Source organism: Manis javanica, chromosome 6 (genome assembly GCF_040802235.1).
Source record: "Manis javanica isolate MJ-LG chromosome 6, MJ_LKY, whole genome shotgun sequence".
Lineage (NCBI taxonomy): Eukaryota > Metazoa > Chordata > Mammalia > Pholidota > Manidae > Manis > Manis javanica.
In genome coordinates this window covers 140,797,975-140,825,255 of record NC_133161.1, presented here as the reverse complement: position 1 = coordinate 140,825,255, position 27,281 = coordinate 140,797,975, and the positions used below count along the sequence as shown (strand labels likewise).

General features: G+C 37.9%; 2 protein-coding genes across 4 annotated transcripts; one reads left to right on the top strand and one right to left on the bottom strand.

Annotated features, from left to right (window-relative positions):
* Positions 1 to 1,510: 1,510 nt before the first annotated feature.
* OR8D4 (olfactory receptor family 8 subfamily D member 4) lies at positions 1,511 to 11,287 on the bottom strand. Of its 3 annotated transcripts, none has more exons than XM_073239587.1 (5): positions 10,862 to 11,287; positions 10,452 to 10,561; positions 8,888 to 8,954; positions 5,328 to 5,362; positions 1,511 to 2,472 (listed from the first exon to the last, which is right to left on the bottom strand). In XM_073239587.1, exons 3-5 carry the CDS (start codon positions 8,943 to 8,945, stop codon positions 1,528 to 1,530), a joined length of 1,038 nt encoding a protein of 345 aa, XP_073095688.1. In that variant the 5' UTR covers positions 8,946 to 8,954; positions 10,452 to 10,561; positions 10,862 to 11,287; the 3' UTR covers positions 1,511 to 1,527. The 3 variants fall into 3 exon arrangements, with proteins under 3 accessions (XP_073095688.1, XP_036856847.2, XP_073095687.1); XM_037000952.2 differs by having other exon boundaries at positions 5,328 to 5,367; positions 11,123 to 11,285; XM_073239586.1 differs by having other exon boundaries at positions 11,123 to 11,285.
* Positions 11,288 to 11,334: 47 nt separating this feature from the next.
* On the top strand, positions 11,335 to 13,910 carry TMEM225 (transmembrane protein 225). The gene is made up of 4 exons (XM_017646146.3): positions 11,335 to 11,699; positions 12,219 to 12,365; positions 12,628 to 12,762; positions 13,439 to 13,910. The coding sequence occupies exons 1-4, from the start codon at positions 11,525 to 11,527 to the stop codon at positions 13,588 to 13,590; spliced, it is 609 nt and encodes a 202-aa protein (XP_017501635.2). The 5' UTR covers positions 11,335 to 11,524; the 3' UTR covers positions 13,591 to 13,910.
* Positions 13,911 to 27,281: the final 13,371 nt, after the last annotated feature.

The following is a 27,281-nucleotide window of genomic DNA, read 5'->3' as shown; positions in this document are numbered from 1 at the left end:
TTGATTAATTTCAATAGACTCAAAGTGTTCTCTGAGTTTTCAGTCTAGCCAATAACCCCTCCTTCCTCTGTAGTATTACCTTCTCAAACCCACACAAATGCACACACACACCCCTGTATATTTTCTAATAAAAAAATTGGAAGATATTTTAAAAATGTAAACTAGATTATATCGCTCCACTTTTAAAACATACCACTGCCTTCCTTTTTTTTCTTAAAATAAAATGAACTCCTTACATTATCTGGCATTGGCCTACTTATATAACTACTTCCCATATCTGTTTCCTTTCTTTGACTATTCTTCAACCATATTGCCTTCTCTGTTTTTTGAATATGGCAAAGTTTGTTCCTGCCTTGGTACTTTGTAATTGTTGCTGTCCTCCTGTTTTTGCATAACTCTACTTTTCTCTTCATATAGGTTTCATCTCAAATGTCTTTTCTTCAAGAATCTCTATCAAGAGTTGCCCTTAACCCAGTGACAGTTATATGGCTCAGTCTTTTCAAAATCTACCTATTTCTGTAATTTTCACGTTCACTTAGTTACTTCTGTATTATCTGCTACTCCTCCACCCACCTTGTCTATCATATTGAACATGAGATTATATCTTATCAGAGAGCCCATGATAAGCACATGTTTAAAAATGAATTAATTAGCATATTGTATTTCCTATACAGTATATCATCTTCATTGGTTGTGTAAGAGTTTATTTTTGAAAGCCATAAGCTTTTTCATTATGTTTAATTCAAAACATACTGTAAGAAGGAAATTAAAGACACTTAACTCCCAGCCTAGAGAGAAAGTACCAATTCCAAAGAAATAAATAGAGAGGTAAAGTTCTGCATATATACTAGTCAAGCTGAAAAAACATTTTTATTTCAGTCTGTATAAGTATCATCTTCTCATCTAGATTTTCTAAATCTTATCCTTGGGTCACCTGATGTCAAGCACTGTGACTGTATTAACTTAGTCCTTTGCTGCATTGGATTCATTGAATCCACTTTGATATAACACTGACCTTTAAGAAATCTTTTACAAGAAACAAGAAAAATTCGTCCACATTTTTTGTGAAGTTGTTGTCATGAATCCCATCATTCTACTCAATATTTTCATCAGCCAAATCTCTTTTTGAGTGAGATAAACAAGAGGAAAGACTTTGTTTCACCAGAAGAATTTGGTGTTTTTTTTCCCCTGATATGACTATGCAGTACATCATGATTTTGTTTTCCTTCCTGGCCTAGATTCTGGAAACTAAAGGCATATATTGAAGCTCAATCCCAGGAATGGTATTACACTTTAAATTTAAAATATTGGCTACTTCTCACTTTCATTGTTGTCTTATATTTTATTAATCTTATGTGTGAATATATTCAGTAATCTGGACTTACACACATTCAGAAATATATGTTATATATGTATATATATATTATTTCATCTCACTTCAAATTACTTTAAAAGAGTCAGGGTATACATACATACATACTATGCTTATGAATACATAAACATACATCATAATAAAAAACCTATTCCTTATGAAGATATTTTTCTCCTTAAGAGTTTCAACAGTGCGTTTTTCACTTCCTTGTTCCTCAAACCATATATCAGGGGATTCAACATGGGAATCACAGTGGTGTAAAATACTGAGGACACTTTCTCCTGGGTGACTGAGGAAGCAGGTTTGAGATACATGGACATGAGAGACCCATAAAATACAAGAACGGCTGTCAAGTGGGAGCTGCAGGTGCTGAAGGCTTTGGACCTGCCCTCCTTAGAGTGGATGTGGAGGATGCTGGAAAGGATCAAAGCATAAGAAATGATGATTGTCAGGCTGGTGACTACCATGTTAAACCCACCAATGACAAAAATCAAAAGCGCATCAATATAAGTGTTGGAGCAGGAGAGTTTAATAAGAGGGAGAATGTCACAGAAATAATGTTTAATGATATTTGAGCCACAAAAACTCAACCTTAACATACAACCTCCATGAATTACAGCATCAGTCAATCCTACTGAGAAGACAGCAGCCACCAGCAGAGAACAGACCCTGGGGGACACAATGACCTTGTAGAGCAGCGGGTTGCAGATGGCCACATAGCGATCATAGGCCATTGCCGCCAACATGTAGCATTCAGAAATGATGAAAACACAGAAAAAAAAAAGCTGAGTCATACATCCAGAATAGGAGATAGCTTTATCACTGCATAAAAATCCTGCTAGCATTTTGGGCGTGATGACAGAAGAATAGCAGAAATCTATAAAGGACAAGCTACTGAGGAAGTAGTACATAGGGGTGTGAAGTTGAGAACTCAACCCAATTATTGAGATCATGCCCAGGTTTCCCACCACAGTAACTATATAAATTCCCAAGAAGAGACAGAACAGGGGCCACTGAAGCTCTGGCTGGTCAGTTAACCCCAGAAGAATGCATTCCGTCATTGTGGAATGATTTCCTACATCCATTTTCCTCTGAAAAATCTGCAGAGATGAGAGAAGAGAGTCAAATTAGACAGGCAGGATCTTAGCTTGTCTCCAGTTCCCTGCAGCCCATGTATTTCTACCTATGAAAACACTGAGCAAACGTTATTTCATCCCTTTGACACTAAGCATGTACCTCCACTGATGGGCAAGGACTGTGGCCCAACAGAATGTCAGCACTCAGATAAAACAGTGAGCCTGGTTTTGTCCACAGAGTTTATATATAAGAATATGTAAGGTTTTAACTATCAGTAAACTTTCACATCCTCTTCAGTATCTCAGATTCTTTTGCCAAGTATCAAAATCTTTAATTCCGGACTTGATAAAACAAAAGGCATGGAGAGTTTTTCTAAAGCATATCAGCTAAAGAGGTTCATGAAGAAAAGGCTGTGGATTGAGAAAATACACTTGTCCTGACACACCTGCCTAGGGGTGACTCTCCCCCCAGGATTTTCTACAGAGAAGGTGTCCATGGTAAAGGTCAACTTTGATTTCCACGTCAAGTTTCTGAGGGTGCTCAGCAGAATATTAATTCTAGGGAGCTGTTAATAGGTGTTATATAAAATAAGTAGCCTGGCATATGATTTCAGACACGCAGAATTACAAAAAATTCAACAGGTTTCTTAACTGCAGGATATTTCATACTCTCCTAGAGGGCTATGTAACGTAATATTTTCCGTACTTATTTGATGATAGACCCCCTCACCTGCTTTTTAACAAAATGAATGGTAGCACTAGTGTGCTCAGAACATTTTAGGAAGCTGTAGTTTGATTTGTGTGTTTGTTCTATTTTTAATCCAGTCATAATTTGATTTCCAGGTGGGAAGCTTATTCTCTTAAACACTTCAGTGCAGCAGGAGGTTGGTAGGTTGAGGACCTCCCAGTTTATGCCTTCCAAATCTCAAGCCATCCTCTGGGCTACGCTCACCTCTCTCACCAAGACCGCCGTGCATGACTTAATAGACCGTTGGCGCTGCTGTTCTGGGTAATGCCAACAACCCTGATTTGTCTTTCAGGCACTTCCATGTAGTGCCTCTGCCACCCACACTTCTCTCAGGAGGGTCCAAAGATGGCATATGACTTGGAGTTGTATGCCCTGGGGTCAGTCAAGGCCTTATCTCTGAAAAATCTGATCATTTTCCTTTTAGTGTTGGGCTACTTGCAGAGCTCTCTATAGACTCTCATGTTTACCCAAAGTTTATGCAAAGCCCTGCTCAGACGTCCGATTTAGCCTGTTCTCAGCCTGCTCAGCCCAGGACCTGTCTTTCTCTCTGACTCTTCAAGAAGCTGTTCATGTCTTCTTACTTCCGATCTGTTACTGCCGTATCAGGACAAGGCACACTTCCTTTGGCCACTTGCATTTTCAAGTATACAGCTGCTGTCTCGTGGATTTTTCCCCCCAAGTTAGTTTAAAACAAAGAAGCTTCATCACACTGAACAGCTGTTCTCTGAGCAGGTTTCCAAATTCTACAGAACACATGACTTTTGTATCTGCTCTTCTCACATCCTGAGAGATGAAGGCAGGGGGATCATGTGCAAAGGAGAGATTGTCCAGTTCCCTGTAACCTGTTGTTGGAGTCTTCCTTTCCCTTCATCCCTTACCAGTTAGCAAGCACAGGTGTAGACAAGTCACAGAGTCAACACAAAAGAAATATCAAAGGATGGTCAAGAAGACCTACATACTCAGCTTTTTCTTTTAATCTCTTTTCATGCGTGCCTGCAAACTGTCCTGAGTATCCCAGACACTCCAACTAGCCTCATTATGCATCTATTTCTCCCCCAGTTCCCCCAGTTCCTACTGGGCTCTCTATGAAAGTAAGACTACTTCCATCCTGCTCACGATCCTTGTTCTGTTCCATGCTCTGCACCTCTCTGCCCTGTTACTTAGGTTTCTCTTTCCTGTATTTCCTGCTTCCCAAACATTTCTGTGTTTTATGTCCTTGTTACACAATGTGCAGTCCACAGACCCAGCATTATGTGGAAATTTGCCAGAAATGCACAGTCTCAAAACCTAACCCATATCAATTAAACCAGGACCTACATTTTAGCAAGTTCCCCATATGATGAATGTACACATTAAAGTTTGACAGGCTGTATTTCAGGTTATTCTCTCTCTGAGAGATGGAATTATCTTTTCTTTTCTTCTTTCATCCTTTGAACCTCTCTTTCGGCTTCTCCTTGCCAGAAAGCATTATAATAAAACCCATCTTTGGAAACATCTTCTCAAGAATATCCTTCTTGAATGAAGGATAAAGCTGTATTTAACATTTCAGTATTTTCCCAATGCCCACAGGTGGCTAGTGGCTACAGTGTTGGACAGCACAGGGCTAGAATATAATTGTTTTCTCTAAATCTGACATAATTGTCAAATCTCAGTTGACCCCTTTTAAAGAAGAAAATTAGTAAAGAGATGGCAGAAAGACCACTGAACAATGAGTCACAATATTTAGTTTCAATAACAGCTTGGTATTTAACTCCTCATAAATTTTCTTGGAGGTTCATGCTTTCATCTATAAAAAAATAGTAGATACTTCAAGGGGCTGTCATATAAATTAAATAAGACAGTAAGTGTAAGCACATGTTGTGCATTGTGAAGTCTATATAAATACATTTGTAGTATTATAGTTCCTTGGTTTCACAAGTTAATTTGCAGATTAGACACTAAGCATGTGGATAAGGTGAGTGGCCAATGCACAGCTGAATCACAGATGGCTGCCCACAGCCCCTTCCCTCCATTCCTGTGGCCAAGTGGCCAGCAAATATCAGAACCTCCACCTTGGGTAGATAATCAGGAGCTGACTGTAGAACATTCTTTAGTGTCTATGTAATGTGAACATTGAAACTGTGAAACTCACCTCCCTCCTCTGGAGGCTCCAGTCGAGGGTCTCTTCTATCCTTTTCACATTAGGAATAAAGATGGGTTAATTGTACCTTTTCATCTGTAAGCATTTAAACAACCTCAGCTAACAAGCACCTTTAAATGAATCTGTGACTTCTATTCTCAGTTCAAGTATTTTGTGTCTGGAACTATAAATACCAGTAGTTCCCAAAGGTTTCTTATCTCCTGAGGTTTAGCAGCCTGTGTGTTTGTAAGAACTGCCCCTGAGAGGGCCCATCATACTCTTTTCAGGTAAACCAGCCATTTAATGTGGTCCTGCTTCCAGTGATGTAATTAGTACAGCCCAACCTTAGAAATATATTTAGAAAACAATGGTAAAGATATGGAATGGATGAGAAAAGGGATATCATTTTCTCATAGAAAGTCTTTTTAAACTACAGAGGTAGAATTCCAGTTGCATAATTTTGAATGATAAGTGATCTAATATTTAAAATTTATTCATTAATTATATTTAGGCCATGGATTAGGCACATTAAATTCTGAAAGATGATTCAACATTAGTTCCTTCAGAACTTTGCAATCTAGCGAGGCAAAGTACTGTCCAACACATCACTTGCCATGGTAAAGTGGTGAATGAATGAAGCAGGCACCATGTCCACTGCCCTGTGTAGTGTTTGGGGTGAGAGATGGAACAGACCACTACTGTCTATACTAATAAGACAATCTTTATGGAAAAGTACATTTTAAACTGTGTCTTTGAAAGAGGAGAATTCGCTTAAGCTGAGAGGGTTCGAAGGGGTTCTCAAGATGTAGAAAGGTCATAAGCACCAAGGCTGAGAAGCAGAAGGAATGTGTGAAGAACTTTAGGAATGGCTGAGCATTTCTTGGGTGAGGACAGCAGAGTCATTGTGTCTAGTTCCCAATTGTGGTGCAAGTCAGTCAGGGACATTGGAGTCCCACTGTCCCAAGTGATGACTGTCCCTGACTCTGGGCGGAAGGTGCCTGGTGATCTTTGGATGAGCCACTAGTGGCACCCTTAACCAATACTTGAGATCTCCAAATTTTCAGGGGCAAACAACTGGATTCAGGTCTGGTGTTGGTGGAAACTCTGACAATATTTTAGATTATTTCATACTTATTAAGTGCCTGCTATGTTACAGACATACCCTAAAACAATTAATTTTCATGGGTTAAAGTGGTTTTGGTGTCACCTGCCCCTGGCTATCTTCCCTGGGTAGCCCTTCTTCCATCAAACATACACGTTGTGCTGCTCTTCAAGGCTATTTGGGAGCCTGTTGGAAGAGGACAATTTCTTGTTCATCATTGTGTCTCTAGAGCCTATCACAATGCCTGGCATACAGTTGAATTTCTTTTCACCATCCCCATTAGGCATCTAGTTCAACCTGAATACTTGTTCTCTCCTGTCTAGAAAATCATAACCTAAGAACAGGTAAAAATAGACTGACTTACAAGGGAGGATTTTCATTTACTAGAAAAATCACAAAACAAAATCAACTTTTCCCCCCCAGCTTTATTGAGGTATAGCTAACAAATAAATATTATACATATTTAAGGTATACAAGATGGTGATTTAATATACCTACACATTATGAAATGATTACCACAATCAAGCCAATTAATACATTCATCAACTCTTAGTTACCCCCCCCTTTTAAAAAAATTTTCTTTTATAAAATGAGAAAGTTCTGGGTATCCAATGTACCGCATGGTAATTCTAGTTCATAATCCTAGATCATGTATTTGAAATTTGCTCAGAGGTCAACTCTTAACCAAAAAAAATCAGTCATGAATGATGAGATTTATGGTATTAAAAGAGTGAGTACTTATGGCACAGTACTCTTGCTTATCCTTAAAATTGAATATTATAGATAATCCTCTATTCTGTTTATACTTGTCCTAGCAAGTTTTTGCATAAAAGTTTACTGGAATCAAGTATGTTAAACACAAAACTTCAAGTTTAGTAAAGATACCCATTACCAGCCTATGAATAATACATTTTCATTGAGTGAATAAATCCCATGAGTGAATAAATCTCAGATCATCCTGTTATGATCATGTGTGTGTTTGTGTGTGTGTGTGTGTGTGTGTGTGTGTGTGTTGTGTGTGACTACTTCAGTGTGTAATCTGTTTGGAACTAAAAAGTAATTGTAATTTGTTAAACAGGTATTGTTGTGGGGGGGAGAATATCTGATTGCAAAAAACAAATGAATAAATGCAATCCCAAAACAAAGAGAGATGTTCAGACTACTTGGTGTTCCTCTTTGTGATGTGGATGGAACAAAGCTGACTTAGCTGCAGCAGTGTCTTCACAGTTATGCCAGGAGTTCCTCCCGGGGTGAAGGGGGTCAATCTAAATGATTTACTCTGTGTTGTAACTTCATCACTGTTGAATTAAAGATGACCTGAGGCCCTAATAACTGTTATTTGACTTAGAAAAATCATTCCTAATATATAAAACCTACTCTGAAGGTTCCTGCAGGTCATTGACCCACATTCCTATGCACAGAATTAACATTACTTATTTTTCACTACTGGCATGGTGTCATTATCTGAAAAAATGCTATCTGGTACATGTAAATTAAACCCTTTAATTTTTTCTAAAATGCCTTTTAATTCTCTTTAATTCTTAGATAAAAAAGGACCCAGGATTTGGGATATTGGGATCCAATAAAGTAAATGATGTGAAAACCAACTCAACTGCTTTGGGGATAAAAGTGAAGATTTTAGTGACTACGCTGTTACTCTCTCTTGTTTCCTCTGGGAAAGTTTCTCTAATGGAATGAAACTTAGGGATCAAGAAAACACACAGAGACGTACGTGCTTACAGTTAAGACAGAACATGATTTGGGAGCAAGTCTTTCTTTTCTCCTTTCATTTTCTTACACCCAAATAACAAGATTCAGGTGCTGGCACACGGTGGAGACATGAGAACATCGTAAAGTCAGGTGAGCTAAAGCCAGGATAGCTAGAGAGATGTTTTTTGTTTTTTTGATTTTATTTTCAGTTTTAACCCTTTTTAAGCTATGGCCTTCTGAGGCTTTTTAGCTGAGGTATTTAGGTTTGGGAAGAACCACTGCATGCACACATAGCCTCTTACTACAGCCTCCACCAGGCGGCCTTGCCCCAAATTGTGCATCGTATTGCTAGATCTAAGGAGGAAAGGAATTACATGTTCCAACCCATAGATGCCAAAAAGTGATTTGTCGAAATTCAACATCTAATCTGATTTTTAAGAAAATCAATGAGATAGGAATCAATGGCTACTTCCCTGACAAGATAAAGTATGTCTTATTTAATGGAGAAACATTGTTCCAACTGTTAGGAAAAGGGCACTGAAATCTGCTATTGTCGCTATTTAGCTTTGCAATAGAGTTCTCTGCCAAATCAAAGAACCAAGCAGGAACAATTAGAGGCATGAGAATTATAAGAGGCAAAACTGTATCTATATTAAGAACATATGAAACATGAAAAACTAGGAGAAAGCCAAAATCATTTATGTTAAGAGAATTACAATAAAAGGATTCAGACGAAGATTGAGATACAAAATTGACTTACCCAAATCAATAGACTGTATATACAAACTTAGCCAGTACAATTCAGTGGCAGAGAACATCTATTCAAACTAGAGCCATAGAGAGAGAGATATCAATACATTTCTTTCAAAATCAGACATGTTCTGGCAAATCAAAACATATTAACAGAATAATTGAGCAAATTAATAAACAAATTGGTTCATATAACTACATCATATATAAAGGCCATTCTTCATATAAGCAATTAATTTTTTTGTTTGTCCATAGAATATTCTAAATTAATCATGTGGTTGACCACAAAGAAAACCTTCCAAAATTACAAAATTAAAAATTTTCAGGCTGTATTCCTAATTCATTTTTTAACAGAGGAAAAAAAGTTAGAAAAATGGTGACTTAACATCCATAGCTCTTATTTGGTAATCATGTAATTTAATCAATAAATTTAATTAGTAATTAAATCCATAGTCTCTTAATTGGAAATTTAGAGACGCCATCCTGTATAATTCCTGAATCAATGATGAAATCAAAGCTAACATCAAAAACTGTCTAATAAGAAACAACATGGAGAAAAAAGTCACATGACAATGTATGAGACATAGCCAGGAGTAAACCTAATGTAAACTATGGAGTTTGGGCGCATAATGATATGTCAACGTGGGTTCATCAGTTTTAACAAATGTAACACCGCGGGGGGATGTTGACAGTTGAGAAGGCTCTGCATGGCTGGGGACAGAGAGCATATGGGAAATCTCTGTACTTTTTGCTCAGTTTTACTGTGAACCTAAACGTGCTCTTAAAAAGTTCACTTTCAAAAATTAAAAACTTTGTGGAAAACACATATGAGAAAACAAACTCAGTACAGGGAGAAAAATATATAGACTTCCATCCTGGCATATTCAAGAAGAATTTTAACCTATCTTAAGAAATTCAGTGGGTAGGAACAAACAAAAATTAATAGGAAAAGAGAAATCATGAGGTAAAAACTGAAAGTAGTGAAATATATTAAAAATAATATTTTGAAATGAATAAATACATAAAGGGATCAAGGGTCAAACTGATGGAAGATTCCAAGGCAGTTGGCAGCCCTAACAGCAAGCTGGCCCTGGTGCAGGAGTGGTGAGGGGGAGGCGCACATTCTCTAGCTTCACAGTGTTGACTGCTGGGGCTTGCAGGTCCCGAGAGGCAAAGCAATTGCCCTCGAGACAGAAGGGAGTTGCCACTCCAGAGGCAGCCTGTGTTCGACAGGCCGAGCTCTCTTGCTGCATTCATGATGACCCCGAAGGGCCACCCCAGAGCTTCTGGTGGGAGTGGCTAACGTTTCTCCCATTGCAACTAATTCTCAATTCAACATCTGCTCAAAGCTATTTCCCTGCTCAAAGACACTTACAGATGTGGTTCCCAGGTGTATGTACTCCTCAGTAAACTCCCTGCATACAAATCTCTGCCTCCTTGTCCAGGGAACCCAAATTAATACTGTGGTAATTGCTTACATATCATGTGTTATGTGCCAGGAACTCTTCAGTGTTGTTCATCCCTAAACTCATCTAATCTGTACAAAATCCTTATGTAGTAAGAAGCGTTATTACCTCTATAACCACAGAGGTGCTCAGTGGTAGAGCCAGGATTTGAGGCCAGGATTCTGAAGTCCATTTTCTTAATCATGAGGTTTAAATATTTTGAGCACTGTTTCAAAAGACTGAAAAGATAAATTTAACAAGATGTGTAGAGAGGTTTGGAAGAGACATAGCATAGTATGTTTGAGGCAATGAAAGCAATACAGTTTGACTCATGGAAAGTGGTCTACAATGAGGTCAAGGAAATAGGCAGAGAGAAGCCTGTGTAGATCACTTTCATCTTAGTTCAGTAGCAGGTGCTTCTTTCGGATTTCAGTACAAGTCTGACTCTGATCTTAGGGCACACCACAGCTGCCTATTCAAGGAATCCAAGAACGTTTTCTCTGCCAAATTACAAAGGCAATTCTGACAAGAAAACCTGCCTTATAGATGATTTTGAACTGTAGTGGTCTGTTGTATCAGGTCAGTTTTTGTGGTTTCAAGGCACTGGTCTATTTCTTAGGTGCTTGCCTAACTAAACTTCTTTAGGCTCTCCAAACGAGGACCCAAGTCTCTCTAAAACATCCTATGTTTTGAACAGTCATTTCCTTTTCTGATGCCAGCTGGCTGACTACTCATGTCCGTGGTCTTGAATTCTATTCTTCACCAGTTCCTACCTAATGCCAACGAATCTTGGAACATACCATTGTAGCTCTAAAATTGCACCTCTTTAGTCATGCCTGGCTACCTTCTTTCAAGGCCTCTTGATCTATTCCTATATCTGATAGTTCCCTGTCTATGTGATACCACATCTCTGATAACTCTCTCAGGACCTCTGGGCCCCTCGATCCTTCCACTGTGCTAGCCCCCAGGGGTCAACGGTAAAAACCAGTAGAGGATTCCATGGCAGTTGGCTGCCCTGACAGCAGATAGGACTGGTGAAGAGTGGGACTTAACTCCTCTGTTCCACAGGCTACTCCAGCTCATCCATTGCCAATGCCTCAGCAATCACTACAAGATTTTGCCTTCTTCCCATGACCAGCCAACACAGAGAAGAAACTTCTAAGATATTGGTGATGGTCTCAGCTTGAAATCCCCCAGTCACAATGGTGCGAATATTGGTCAGAAATATCCAGGCCACCAACATGATCTCCTCCTTTGCCTCAGTCTTCTTGGCAGCAGGAATCATCATGGAAGAATGGGTTGTACTCAAGTTGGAAACACAAACAAATCCGATAAGCCACAGTCCATGGATATGCTGCAGTTCAGTTTGGCCAGAAGGTCAGAACTACACTATGGAAACCCATGGATGGAGAGGGAGGGTTCTTCTTCCCTTGACTTCCATTCATCTCACCAGCTTACCCATTATTTTCTGGTGTGGTGTGCCTAGTTCCAGTCAAGGTGGCTGAAAATCTCACCCTTTTGTGTATTTGGGAGAAAATCTTAGAAGCTCACAGACTTAACTGTTGGATGTTTCAGAAATCTTGGCAGTAACATCAAGGTAACTGACCTGAAAAAGCTTGCATTGCCCCTGGAGGAGGACAGGACGAATTGGAGCATTTAACAAGAAATCGGTTCAGAGGAAAAAATAGAAGCTTACAGAGACACCAAGATGGAGAAGAGTTCTTTCTGGTTCTCCCATTCAGCTGTCTCTTTATTCCACCCTCCCTTTCTTCATTATTATTTAATTAAATCTTTCATTTCACTCCTATTTTTGCCTAGAGATTTGAGGCTCAGAGGTGGAAGTGAGACTAGAAGAAATAATCGTCCTTCTCTAACATACCTTCTGCTTTCCCACAGAAAACCTGGAAGTGGTCAGGATCATGATGGTTTTGGTGCTCAGCCTTTCCTTCATCTACATCTATTTCCTGGGTTTAGAACTCTTCTATCGGATTCGTCAAACTAAACACGTCCTCTACATCATGGTCTTCCTCAGTTTCTTCACAGGTAACTTCCTAGCTCCCCTAACTCAGGCTTGGATGCATGCTTGTTGGTGGGTCCAGGTTGCAGCCTCTAACTATCTTGGCCTTTCCAGTTCTTTTGCTCAGCTTCTGAACTGGATGTGACCCTGAGTAGAATCAGTCTTTGGACAAAGTACGGTTGTACGGGGCGGAGGCTTGGACGTCAGGCATATCTTGGGTTCAGACTTGAGCAGAAGAGCAAAAGGTCCTCAGAAGGGGCTCATGTCTCCTTTTTGTCTGGATCTCAGGTATCCTTCTGCTCTGTGCACTTCTACTGTACCAGCAAAAGCTAAGGCAAGGTGAATCCATGTACTACTCTAGTTACAAGATCACCTGGATCATTTTTACTGCCTACTTAAGTGTTTTCTTCTTTATTGTCTCTGGTGAGTGTCCTTAGGACCTTTGATGGGTGATAAGAACAAATCTACCTCCAACAGAGGAGACAGTGAAAGGATGGATGGGAAACAGGAGTAGGGAAAGGTGCCAACTATTGCATTTTAAAGGATTAATGTTCAAGTGGACTTACTCTTTCAGAACAGTTCGTACAAGGATAGAATTGGAGATTAGGGCTGTGTGAAATGTTCATTATGCTTGTTTCCAGGGGCAGCTCCTCATTTTTGCCCTTTCTATCTTTCCCATGCTCCCCACATCAGGGCAGAGATGCCCCTCAAAGACATGACCAAGGAGAGTGGCTGATACCGAATGCTCTCTTACATGGAGAGGGACAGTGACACTGGGCATACAGTGTATTACCCAGCAGTTTGAAGTCAGGGAGAAACAATATCTGATACTAAATTGCCAGTCACCAACACTGGAGACCCTCCTTTTCTAAGAAGTCTTCAAAATTGCATTTGAAATTATAGTTCCTAACTCAGAAGAATGTCCTCTTTCGAAAAGAATCCTCAATTTTGTTGAGTTGAGTAGCATCCCTAATGGCTGTGGCAATTCAAAGAGACCCACTAGGCTTTGGATCAGGGTCTTCCTATCAACTTGGAGGGCACTGTTTCTGTGACTGTCCCTTGTTCCCTCATCACCCTCCCTGGCTTCTCTTTTCCCCAGGATTCCTCTCTCTCCTAGAGCACAAGCAGTCCATCAGGGGTTGTGCCTGCCTGACCACCATTGATAAACCTGCCAAAGAAAGCCAGGACTTGGAGCCATCTGGGACTTCCGTCACAGTTGTCTTGTTACCAGAACGCACTGCAATGCCTTGAAGTATTGTCCATGTGCACACTACACATAGAATGGAAAATTCTCCAAACACATCACATGTCCAAGCATATTGGGTAACTTGGACTGTAGGATTTGACAGCCTGCCTTTCAGTATTTGCTCATCTTAATGGAAATAGCTTTGTGTTTCTCTAGCTCTGTTGTGTGTGTGTGGCATTATGTAAATGACTGTGACTGGGTTGGGATCTGTAAGATCCAGAAGGTGGCTTTTTTTTTTTTAAATCCTGGCCTGCTGAACAAAGTTTCTTTTGTTCATTCTCACTATTTAATAACATTTGTTATTAACCTAATAAATATTATCATATAACCAATACTTGCTGTATTCTTAACTTTATACATCACAAAGATTTAAAATAATACATACTACTTCTTTTTCTGAACATTCTAATCATGACTCCTACTCTTAGTAATACAGCTAGAGTGAGTGAGACTGGCTCTCTCTTATACCTTACCAGGGAAGGCTATGGGTATGGTCTCATTCTTTCTTCTACAGATAGAGACTCTAGCTGCTGCTAGGGAAAAGGGGCGATGACCGCTCTGGCTGCTTCGTGCTGAGAGGGGGCGCAGTAAAGGGTGCAGCTAGGTCTCCATCACTGGTCAGTTGAGAGGACCTCAGAAGGCTGGCGCTTCTATTCTGGGTTTCATTTCTATTACTATTTGCAGTTTTGTGGCTTCTAGGCAAGATAAAACAAATTGTGTTATTAGGTTATGTAGCAACATCTGGAGTTAGATTTTTTATTCTGGAAGGAGGCTACATTATTGAAACGATACTTCTCTCTAAAATCACTCTCATTTTTACTAGAAGTAACTAGGTTAAGAAAATAATTAACAGCTGGCTTGATTATTTGCACAGGTGCAGCAAGAAGAGCAATTGATTACACAGGCTCTTTTAAATATGCTTTGCTGGAACTTTTTGTAAGGAATTTCAGATTGAACTTTTAAAGGCCTTTTGAGGCCAGACAGCCAAGCCAGACTTGCCATCAGGCTTTGCCTGTAGTACCTGTAGATTTGGATGAATTCTTCTCTTCTCGAGGTCTCTGCACCTGCCAGGAAGTGACCTTCTTTACTCACCTGGTAAGGCTGCTGGGAACTCTGTAAGCAAGGTACCAGGCCAGTTCTTCCAAGGGGCTTTGTTGGCTTTATAAAGTCAATCTTAGTTCCTTAAAGTTGTTCACATCTGAGTCTATGCACATGTCTCTCAGGTACGACATTCCAGTCAAAGCCCTGGTAGTATAACCAGTGTTCTTAAGTAGTCTTCTCACAAGGAAAGCAGATTCTTATTGAACTCGTGCAAATAAACATACTGCCATGGAATACAAAAACAGTCACTGAAAGTTTTTAAACTCTGGAGGGATCAAGTAGAGAGAAGGATGTTTCAATTCTGCTCATAAAGATAGTCATTTACTAAACTGTTGTCAGTTTAAGAGAACAAGGTTAAAACACTTTACCAGCAACATTTGAAACAAAAAGACACAAAATCATTTTCTTTAGTTTATGTAATCTTATGTAACTAATACCTGTTCTGCTGAAATCTAGTTCTTTACCAGTTTAGGGATAATACTATAAATGACAAAAGACTTACAAATGACAATGGTTAAAGATCTGATGAGAGCTTACTGTAAAACAGTTGACATAAGGAAATTCTGATATTTCTGTAATACAAAACATTCAGTAACAAAGTTTAGCATCATTCTCTTTGACAGTGCTTTCCTGGTAAATAAATATATATATATATCAGATAAATAAGCCAAATTAGTCAAATACTTTCTCTAGTGAGAAAAATTCTGACATGTTCCAGGGGCCCTCTGGAAAATATCAGAGTTAACTAGAGGTAAAAGCACCTTTTTGCATTTAATTTTTTTAGAACTATCATTACACATTTATTGTCTATATACTCAGCACAGTAAACGAGATATCTTAAAAAGTGGGGCAGCAGGGGAGACTGCTGCTGTCAATTTTTAAAGACAACATACAGAAAGTCAAACTAATTCTAGGTTACTAAGCATTCTTGAGAGAATGGTAGCAGATGGTAGATTCTTCTGCTTTCATCTTCAGGAGGGGAAAAAAGCTACAATAAGAATTCATATTTAGCTGAAAGAACTGTCTAAACTCAAGGCAGAGTATAATATCACCAGGCATACAAAAGACCTGTTAGAGATACATACAAAGAATGGATATGGCTATAGTCAAATTCAACTTAAAAGTTTAAGCAGAATCTCAAATTTAAATGTCTCTTTCTTTCACACAGATATTCAGATATGACCAGAAATATGATTTGAGATGAAAGAGATCAGGCATTTTACTTCTTCATTTAGGGACTGAGAAATGATGACCTTTGGCTTACAATCAATAGCTTACAAACAGTGAAAATAATAAGAACATAACTCAGCATAAGTGTCTAAGACCAGATACAAAAAAGCAGAGAAAGTGCTTAAGTTTACAGGTCTTCCCTGAAAGCTTCAAGAATGTTTTACTCTTTAATAGTAGATATAAGCTGCTATGCAAATTCTATTAAAAGCTCTAAGATTATTTGCATTAAAAAATATGGAGAGTCCCCCATGTTTTTTTTTTAAAACATACAGCATATAAATTAAACAAGAAGACCTGGTGGTTCTCAAAAAATCTATTACAACTTTTCTCAAAAGTGGTCACACGTTCGTCTATCTAAACCTTTACAGTGAAACCTGTTTTTCTGGGAGAAACATAATCTTGTCCAGATTCTACAGTTTAATAAATTTTGGTTTGTTAACTAAGTGCATTTAATCAGCTGAAAAAAGCTTTGTTACTATTCTGCTTAGGAATTCAATTTTTCAGGCCATGCAATCATTTTTAATAACAAAATATTTCAAAGGCAAATAAAGGTTATACAGTTGTTAACAAACTTTAGCTTTTAGTCTCTTTAACATTACGATTTCATGGCAACTCACTGAGACTTTAAGCATGAGAAACTGCTGTGATCTTTCAACATAGAGAAATGCCCTCTCTATCACTTTAAGCAGTTCTAACCAGAACTCAAAACTATTAGAAACTTCAAGCTCCAGTGAACAGTGAGAAGCAGGACACTGCAAACTGTCAAACTAACATTTCCTAGACTGACAAACTTACGAACACATCCTACAATTTCTGCAACCATGAGCTTCACAGCACAATCTCCCAGCAAACACAGAGCACATCTTCTCAACTTAACAAAACTCTAAGGCTTTAAGTTACTACAAAGATTCTCAGGCTGCAGGTAGGCATACACACTGCAACACACAATTAAAAAGGTGTTCACTTGCCACACTTATCCAGTTCACCTACCTGCAACAACTATGCTAGCCTACTCACAAGACCCCCCACTGAACACTAGACAAAGCCAAGCTTCTAAGCATTCTATTCTTAAAAGATTTAGCAGATAACATGACTCAAATGACTCTAGGTAAACTCAGGCAGCCGACAACTACAAGGACATGCCCGCCTCAGGCAAACTCAAATTAGCATTAATGCTTAACACTTTTTTATCAGGTTTTCTGGAAGTTTTAGAACACTCAATTTTCACAAGCGCTTGTCTTTAAATCAATTTCATTAATACCATCCGGAGGTAGAAAGATATATTCATTTACACACTTAGGGGGTTGTCTGAGTCTGTCCCATTGTCAGTATAACAATTATTAGGCACATGAAAGACACAAAAAACAGAGACACACACAGATTAGACACACAGCGGCCGCTTTTTGTTTTTTCTCAGATTTTCAAACAGAAACTGAAAGGAATCAGAGGGTTGATATTCCTGGCGCCTGAAAATCAACCCTATCTCATCAGATTCACCTTGCCAGAAAAACAGACAGGAGGCTACCAGGCGTCCCTGGCCTCCCAACCTCCCCGAGGCGTCCCCCAGGGTTGCAGCCTGCGGTGCTCCTAGTACGTCTACCGACCGCAGTCTCGACCCCTTTACGGGATCGGGACAGCTGCCAGACAGTGGGTACCCCTTTTCAGAATTCTGACCGGTCTCACTGAAAAACAGAAGACAGAACACAGACAACTCAAGGCGCCACTAATCTTACCTCTTCCTCCAAGAGCGACTTCGGGAGTGAAGCGGGGTGAACGCATGATCCCGGACGAGCCCCCAAATGTTGGATTCCCCTGAGGAAGGCGCCGCCCCAAATCACTCACCAAAGACGTTTCTTGATGCAACAAGCAAGAGGAATTTATTCAGAAGCCAACTAGTTGGGGTCCAAGTCAGCCCGTCGCAACGGATCTCAACGAGGACCCTGAGCACTTACAACTAAGTGGTTATATAGGATTTTCTGAGGCATTCAGCCCTAGAGGATTACCATGGTTACAGATTGTGTTGTAGTAACAAGATAACAATACTACATAGCAAGATAACAATACTACAAAGGCAGTAATTTTTCTGTTGTTTCTTTTGTTTATTTTATTGTGAAATATTTCAAACATTCAGAAAGATTACCAAGCAATAAGATAAACACCGTGTACACATCACCTAACTTTATGAAGATGTAACATTATGCCCTATTTTCTTTGAATGTTTTCAAATTAAATTTATAGACACATCTGATGGTCTTCTAAAAATTTCCCTAATTTCATTTCCCTCTATTGTTGCTCATCACAAAACACAAAAAATAACAAAACAACATTGCTGATCATATTACATTCACGTTGGCATTTTTGCTACAACTTTATACATGTACAGCAGTTATGTAGATTAGCTTTCTAAGTGTTCAGAGATTATTAAATGTCACACTATACAGATCATTTTTTTGCAATTTTGTTTACTCAACTCTATGGTTTTGTGATTTATTTTTACTTTATTCATTGAAATGACTGTTAAGCTTTCCATTGTAGATGGAAGTGTAAAATACTCATTTTCCAGTTGATGGAAATCAGGTTGTTTTATTCTGTGGCAAACAATGCTGCTAGAATGTGCTTATACATGGTTCCCTCTGTCCTTGAGCTAGATTTCTCTAGGGCATTTATCTAGGAATAGAAATAGCTGGAGCAGAGAATATATTCATTTTGAAGTCACCTAAATATTGACAAAATGATATGATATAAAAAAATCATTGTACAAATTTACACTTTCACCAGCTGTGTATGAAAGTTCTAGTTTCTTGGTGCCCTGTATGATTAGTCTTTTCAATCTCTTACTATTTGAGCTATCACTGACTTTGTGTGCTTTTTCATTATTGAGCTCTTAGATTTCCTCTTCTGTGAATTGGAATTCTAATGAATTTCCAATTCCTAATGAATTATTTTTATTATTGAATTGTAGTTCTCATAGATTGGAAACTAATACTAATTGATAGTGCCATGACTTTTCACTTTATGCTGTCTTTTTGTTTTTCAGAGGACTTCAAATGAAGTATAACACAGTGCATCTACTGTTCCTTTTAGTTGCTGTCTTATTGTCTCTTGTTTAAGAAATCCTTCTCTACTCTTTACTCAGACTAACTGGGAATGATCTTTGTGAGTTATTTAAGATATAAATCCAAATCTACTTTCCATGTGGTAACCAATTTTCCAGAACATTTTATGACTTAATTTCTTATCTTACTGATTTGTGACATTAGGTGCATGGTATATCAAGTATTCATACATTTGAGTATGTTTCTGATCTCTCTAGTATATTCCGTTGGTCTATTTTTATATCCATGCATTGTAACACAGTCTTAAATACCATGCAGTAAAAACAAAGTATTGATATTTTGTAGGCCCAAGTCCTTTTTCTTACTTAAAATTTTATTTTGATTTGTTCTTTGTCTTTTGGTCTCCATATAAATAGTAGGATTAGTGTCTATGTTTCCACAAAAATCCCAGTCATGATTTCATTAGAATCATATCAATTTATTAACTAATTTGGGGAGAATTAGTAATGCTAATAATATTTAGTTACTCAATCAAAAAAATATGGTCACATTTATTCAGATCTTTTATGTTCTACCATAACATTTTGTGATTTCTTTGCAGAGAGATCTTTTGTTTGGTTGATTCACAGATAACTTGCTGTTTTGTGCTTTCGTGAATTGGAATACTTTTCAATATTTTCTAGTTGCTTATTACTAGTGTAAAGTTACTGATTTTTTTTATCAAGCAACTTTATCCAGCTATTCTCTTAGTTCTAATAACTTATCTATAGATTCTCTTAGATTATCTTTGGAGGAAAAGATATTGCCTGCATAAAGTGATACTACTATCACTTACTTCTTTTTTATTATCTTGTCTTATTCTTTGGCTCAGACCTCCATGATATCAGGTTGAATGGGAAAAAGACAGTAAGAATCCTTTCCTTGTTTCTTATTTTAGTGAGCACGCCTTTATAAACCTAACAGTTGATGTATGCACTGTAGAATTTGGCATATTTACCTTATCAAATTGAAGGACTCCCCCTTATATAGCTAATTTGCAGAATGTATTTACTAAAAGTAACATTTAATTTTATTGAGTATTTTTATGCATCTATTGAAATGATTTTTTCTCTAATACAATAATAAGATGTATTTCATATTTAAATTATAATTTGTGGAGATTTTTCCATATTTTATTATGAACTATTTCAAATACACAGAAAAAAATAGAAAACAATATAAACACCTGTGTACTCATTGCCTAACCTTATACAATATTAACATTAAGCCCTATTTGTTTTAAATTATTTTAAATTAAATTTACAGAGTCATCTGATGTTCCTGTACGTATCCTCGAACTCATTTTCCTCTCTTGCTTCTCATTGCAAAACACTTTACATACTTAGAAAAATCTCTATTCTTATAGTTGATATACAGCTGAAATAAATTTTCTAATCATTTTAGAATTCTTGAAACTATTTCTTTAAGTAAAATTTGGCTATAATTTCTCTTCATGCACTTTCCTTGTCCATTTTATTTCGTTTAACTGTGTTTTATTTTGGAAGAAGATTCAAGTAAATTTTTTTGAAATATAACATGAATACAAAACAGTTCACAAATGGTAAACGCATGTTTACAAAGAGAACATACTTGTGTAACCAGTCCTCAAATAAAGAAACAGAATGTTAATAGCACCCTGAATGTCTCCATTTGAGACATCTACATGCCATTTGAGTACAAAAGCATTAATTTCAAGAGCTACAGATTGATTTTGTCTGATTTTACATTTCATAGAGAGGGAGTCACTTGGTGTGCACTCTCCGTGCCTGGCTTCTTTTATGAGATATTATCTGTGTGAAATGATTGATGATTTGCACGTGTGGCAGTCGACTCATAGTCATTGTTACAGAGAATTCTGTTCTGTGAATATACTACAATATATCCATTCTACTATTATGGACATTAGGTTGTTTCCAGGTTGGAAACTATAAACATGCTTGTGACTATATTTTCATGTACATAGTAAATAATTTTGCGGGTCATCCACCCACAAGGGAATTTTTGAGTCGTAGGCTAACCAGATGTGCTTTGAGTTGTAACCATCAAATGAGTATTCACAGTGGTTGTACCAATTTCACATTCCCATCAGCAGTGTGAGGGAGTTCCAGTTGCCCTATATCTTGACTTGATGTTGTCTTTTTCATGTAGCCAAGGAACTCTGGTGATGTGTAACAATATGGCAAAAGTAAAAAAAAAGTCAAAATGAAAGCTGTGATTTTAATTTGTATTTCCCTTTCGACTGAAGTGATTTTCATTTGTTTATTGGCCATTTGGATAGTCTCTTTTTTGACTATCTGTTCAAATATTTTCCCATTTATCTATTATCTGACATTTAATTATGTTTTGGCTGAAGTCCTTTGTCAAATATATGTACATTGTAAATACATTCTTCCACTCTGTAGCTTGCCGTTTTATGCTTATAATGCAGTCTTGGATGAACAGATGTTCTTATTGGCTGTAACCCTATTTATCAATTGTTTCATTTTAATGGATAGGGCTTTCTGTATCTTATTTAAGGAATCTTTTCTTAATTAAACTCATGAAGATATTCTCCTTTTTTTTTTTAATAAAAAGCTTTGTTGTTCCACTTTTCACATTTAGATCTTCAGTTCACCTAGAATTGATTTTTATGTATGCTATAAGATAGAAATCAAGATTTATTTTTCTTAAGTGAATAACCATTTGATCTAACATTTTTTACTGAAAAAATATTTTCCCTGCACTATCACATTTTATCATAAATCAGGTGATTATATTTGTGTAAGTCTGTTTTTGGACTATTCTCTTTTTTAGGGAGAGAGAGGGCTTTTCTAATGCCAATATACCTCACTTTCTCAATTCCTGGAGTTTTATACTTGATTTCTGGTAAGGTAAATCTTCCAACTTCTTCAAGAATCTCTTGGATAATTTTGAAATATTTAATTTCTATTTTTTAGATTGAGTTTTTCAAATTACATAAGGAAATTTTTTAAGATTGGAATTGTGTTAAAAATATACATCCCTTTGGAGAGAAAGGATATCTTTACAATATTGAATTTCTTTGTCAATGAACAGGAATATCCTTCCAGCTATGTAAATCATCTTTAATACTTCAAAATACTACTTTTTGTTGTTTTCAGCATAGAGGCCTTTTACATCTTTTGATAAATGCATGTGTGGGTTTTTAAAAAATGTACTGATAATGGTGTTATTTTAAAAATTCATTTTTATCTTTTATTGCTATTATATTGAAATACATTTCCAATCCATGAATACCTTTTGACAAGAGTGCAAAACCTATTCAATAGAGAACAGACTGTCTTTTCAACTAATGGTGCTGGGAAAATTGAGTATCTACATGCAAAAGAATGAATTTGGATCCTTTATACCATATACAAAAATTAACTCAAAATGGGCTGAAGATCTTAATATAACTCAGAGATCTAAAATGATTTGTGTTTTAGAAGAAAAAAATAGGGGAAAGTCTTTGTGACATTGGATTTGGCCATGATTTCTTAGATATGTCACCACAGGCACAGGAAATGATAGAAAGAAATAGGTAACTTAGACTTTATTGAAATTAAAAACTTCTGTGCATCAAAGAACATTATCAAGAAAGCGAAAAGCTGGGGAGGGGTTCACGACGGCAGTGTGGGGTGATGCTGAACTCATGCCATGAGCACAACAAATTTATAACGCCATATGGAATAATTTTCCTCTGAAAAGGGTCTAAGAACTAGAAGAACAGTACTTATACTACAGAAGATCAAAGAGATGCATTGAGAAGGGCCAGAGAGGCAGAGACTCAGTCTCACCCAGGATCCCACCCAAGGCACAGTGACCCAAAAGCGGCAAAGATTCCCAAAATACAGAATTTTCCCTTGAGGAATAAAGAGACTGTGCCCAATATCAGGCGCCCTGAGCCTTGGGTTCTGCACTGGAAAGACATGCCCCCCAAATGCTTGGTTTTGAAAATGAATAGGAATTAAGTCCAGGGGAGCCACAGGGATGTAGGGAATGGAGAACCCACTCTTAAAGGGTTTGTGTGCAGAACCACGGCCCTGGGATCCAGCACAAAAGCAACAGTTGAAAAGCACTTAGATTGTGAGGGCGACCCAGTTACTAGTCCCACAGCTGCCACTGGAGAGCGAGGATCTGTACCAGGTCTTTCTGAGATTCCGGAACTTTGCCTGGAGTCCCTGTGAAATCGGAGATAAGAAGAACGATTAACTACTGGTTCTGCAGGCAGCCCTCTCCCATTTCTCCTTAAAAACCTTCATTCTGAACGACACTTCGGAGATGGTCTTGGGATGTTAGTCCACCATCTTCCCGGTTGCTGGCCTCCTGAATAAAGCAGGCTTCCCTTTCCACCAACACTTGTCTCTCGAGTCCTGGCCTTCTGAGCAACGAGCAGCTGAACTGCCCTTTGGAACCGGGCCCTGGGCTGGTGACAGGATCCGGAGTTGCTCTGGAGCTGGAAATGCTGGCAGGCAGGCACTTTTTGCATCTCATTCTAACGGGCCGGAGCTGGCAGACACTGCTTTTGGTGCCTTCCTTCTAGCTTTCTAGCACCGGTTTCAGGTGCTCACCTGCTTCTACTCCGCCAACTTCACATGGCCGCTGCACCACAGTTGGGAAGGCGAGAGCCCCGTGCTCTGACCCGCACGGCAGTCCCAGCACAACCCGGCTGGGAGAGCGCACCAAGCCTTGCCCACCCCAGGCAGCAGCGCCCCCACAGTCCACCAGGCAAGCACTCTGCGCGCTGTCCTCTTCAGGCAGCAGTGGTGGCCCCTGCTGGGCTGGGCAAGCATCCTGCCCACCGAGACTACAGCTACAGTCCTACAGCCAGTGGGCACGTGCCGTCCTCTCAAGCAATGCAGCTGGGGTGCCTGGCCCTGGAGGCCGGAGGGGGGGATTGTTCTTCTGGACCCCATGGGTTCTCCAGCACAAGTCTGGGCGAGGTAGCTATTTCACCAAGACAGCATGTAAAGTCAAGTCTAAACACTGATTTTAACGCTGAATAGCAGATGCAGAAGTCCTAAAACTCATGCTAATACCCCAAACTAATAGCAAAAGGCTGACTTACACAATAAATAGTTTGAAAATTTAGCTTCTTAAAAATGTTGGTTTTTCACCTAAGAAATATCCAGACCCTTTATGAATTTAAATAGAAATAAATAAAGGAATAAAAGCTAGAATAAAATATGGGTATAATTGGATGATTATTGGAATGGGAAAGACCTTTCTGAAAGACAACAAACTGTGGTATAATCAAAAGATGAAAGAAGTGACCACTAAAAGAATCAAGAACATTATAATTTATATTATAAACACATTAACACATATATATATTTAAATTCATGCATACCTATTTATATATGCATAACATGCATATGCACATGTACATATGTGCTTGTTTATATGAAAATACAGCTTCTATTATTAATAAATCACTCACAAATAAAGACTACAAAACAACACATGGGAAACCTATGTAAAGAACGGAAAAGACACAAATATCAACATGAAAGTCATGGAAGAATTTTGCCAAGTCAAAAGAAATATTTAAACTCTGTAATTAAAATGTATATTGAAATTAGATTTCAGGAAAATTTAATTGTAAATGATTAAGAATTGATATCTACTGATGGCAAGAGTGTGATGAGTTTGCATGTTGTGTCTTCAACTGGAATCAATTTTCTGAAAATCAATATATAATAAGCATTCTGTAAAATTTATATGTATCTGAGGGATACATTCTAAGACAGCCACAGATGTCAGGCTTTTGTACAGTATATAATTTTCCTCATTAATGTGCATAAAGTATCTCAAATATATCAATGACCTTTTAAAATCTTTAAGAAGAATAATTGTGCAAAAAAGAATTCATACAGATAAAGTCAGATTGCGGTGCAGGGTTGAGGTAGTTGGCTTGAACTGACTTTCTCAGTAAAGCTTTCATTGGTTTATTTTTTTGCATTTAAATCTTTGTTCTGTATAGTGGTTTGCCATGGTTATAAAACAGGATGTAAGAGAAAGATAGGAAAGAATTTTTGAGACAAATAATTACAAATTTAGTCTTTGAGTTGTGGGACCAGGATGTAGTGGTACAGAAAAATCTCCAAACTAGAGCGAGAGCAGTTAATTTATCCAACAGGGGTGATTTCCTAGAGTCATCACCTTTCCCTTATCTGGTCCTGAATGTGGTGCCCGGGGGACATTCGGCTTCAGGGAGCAGCTGGTGGGTCTGCCTACCCAGTGCCTGGTATTTACCTCCCGCTCTGTCAATAATCCCTTTGCACTGAAACTAGCCAACTTCCATTCCCTAAGGTCCTCTTGGAGGCCTGATGGAATCTTTGAATTCTGAAATATTTTGACCTGAATTTATATACCTAGGATTACTATTGGGATATCTTAAATGAGAAGCTCCAGGTAAGTGAACCACGGCAGTTTCATATATCTTTTCAGGCTTTTTCTCACTCACTGGAGGTGTCAAGCCTTAAATTATCCATTCGAAGGACATAGTGTAGAGTAAAGTCTTGGCTCTGCTACTGGCTTATCTTGAGAATTTAGCAAGTCATCTCACTTCTCTGGGCCTCAGCTCTGAGTGACTTTGTATCGGAATTTAAGAACATTTTTCCTGCTATGCTGTCTTCACTCTAAGAATGAGGAAAGATTTAAAATGAGAATATTTCCTTTTGAAATAGTCATACATGTTCACTTAAAGTAATTGGTCTAAGCATCTGTAATTCTCCTAGCTAAGAAAAATTCATAAAATTTAAAATTATTACTGAAATTGAATGGTTAAATACCAGTACTAGGCAGTGATAATGCTATTTGATTCTTCACTCCCTGCTCATAAACTATCTAAATTAGGAACTCTTTAACTTATCATTAATCTGAAGTTGAGGTCACAATACACCCTCTAATTTTCCAGTGTTATCTCTTACCCTGATTTCTGTTTCAAGGTGGACATTCTCACTTCACCCAGACATTCCCACCACTGCCCCATCTCTTCATATTTTCTTAACCTGTCCTTTTCCTCTGAAATGCACCATTTCTGTTCTTTCCTATCTCAACAGTTAAAAATCCTTTCCAAATTTCAAAAGATAGCTATGATTTATTTATATTCAAGGTATTATTACTAACACTCTTAGTCATTGGGCTAAAAGCTTCCTATGCATTATCATTATCTAATTTCGTGCTTAACCCAAACTTACAGGATGCTATTATCTTCATTTTACAATATAGGAAACATTGCCCACATTATACATATTAGATTCAAAACAACAGAGAGACCTTGCCCAGGTGTTCACAGTTAATGGGTGCAAAGTCAGGGTGCACACAGATGGTGCTGGGCACCCACTTCTCCCTCTATCAAAGCTTGTTTGTATAATGTCAGTACAGTGGCATAGCTACTGAGCACGTGCTAGGTGCCTGGCAGTAGAGATCCCCAAACGAATGAAACATACTTCTGTCCTTGTGATTTCACAGTTCCTCAGTCCTTCTAGCAGAAGGAATTTTTTTCTCCAAATAGCACTGTATCTATAATCTTTTAGAGACATTTTCACATTTAGAATGTACTCAATTTTTATTTCATTCTTAATTTACAAGTTGATTGCTCCCTTGTCTTGCCATTTAAAATAACATACAAGAGGGTAGAGCTCTTAAATAGCTTATTCATTATTTTTTTAGGTGTTAGTACTCCCTGATTTACACAAAATAATCTGAGAATAAATGATCACTGAGTTGACCTGAATAGAAAATTCACAACAAGCATGTACAGAATTATACCTAAGAATGTACGTTGCAGAAAGACCCACCATGCCAGTTAAAAACCTAAAACCTACATCTAAATTTCTAGCTATAATATATGTTACAGTGAAGATCCCATTGAATCTAAGGAAAGGTTTCAGGTATGATAAACTAGAGCATACTCTCTTTCCTATCTTAGTCTCCTCTTTAAAGTAAATCTGCTTAAAACGAGACTGAAGTTGGAAAAAAAAATCATGCCTTATAAGTACATTTACATATCATACTTAAAATATCTCAGTGGGGCAAATTGGGCACGTTGTTTTCATTTTCATTTTCTTAACAGGAAAACCAAAGTTGAGAGAAGTTAAGTAACTTTTCCCAGGTTACATATACGTTAACGCAAAATTAGAACTAGAATCCAGGTTCTCTGAAAGAGTTACTGTAAGAATATAGGTTTGTCAGGCTGTTCATAGGATCTTGAATCCAAATTAGTGTATTTTCTGGTGGCCCACATAGAACAACTTGTCCACTACCTC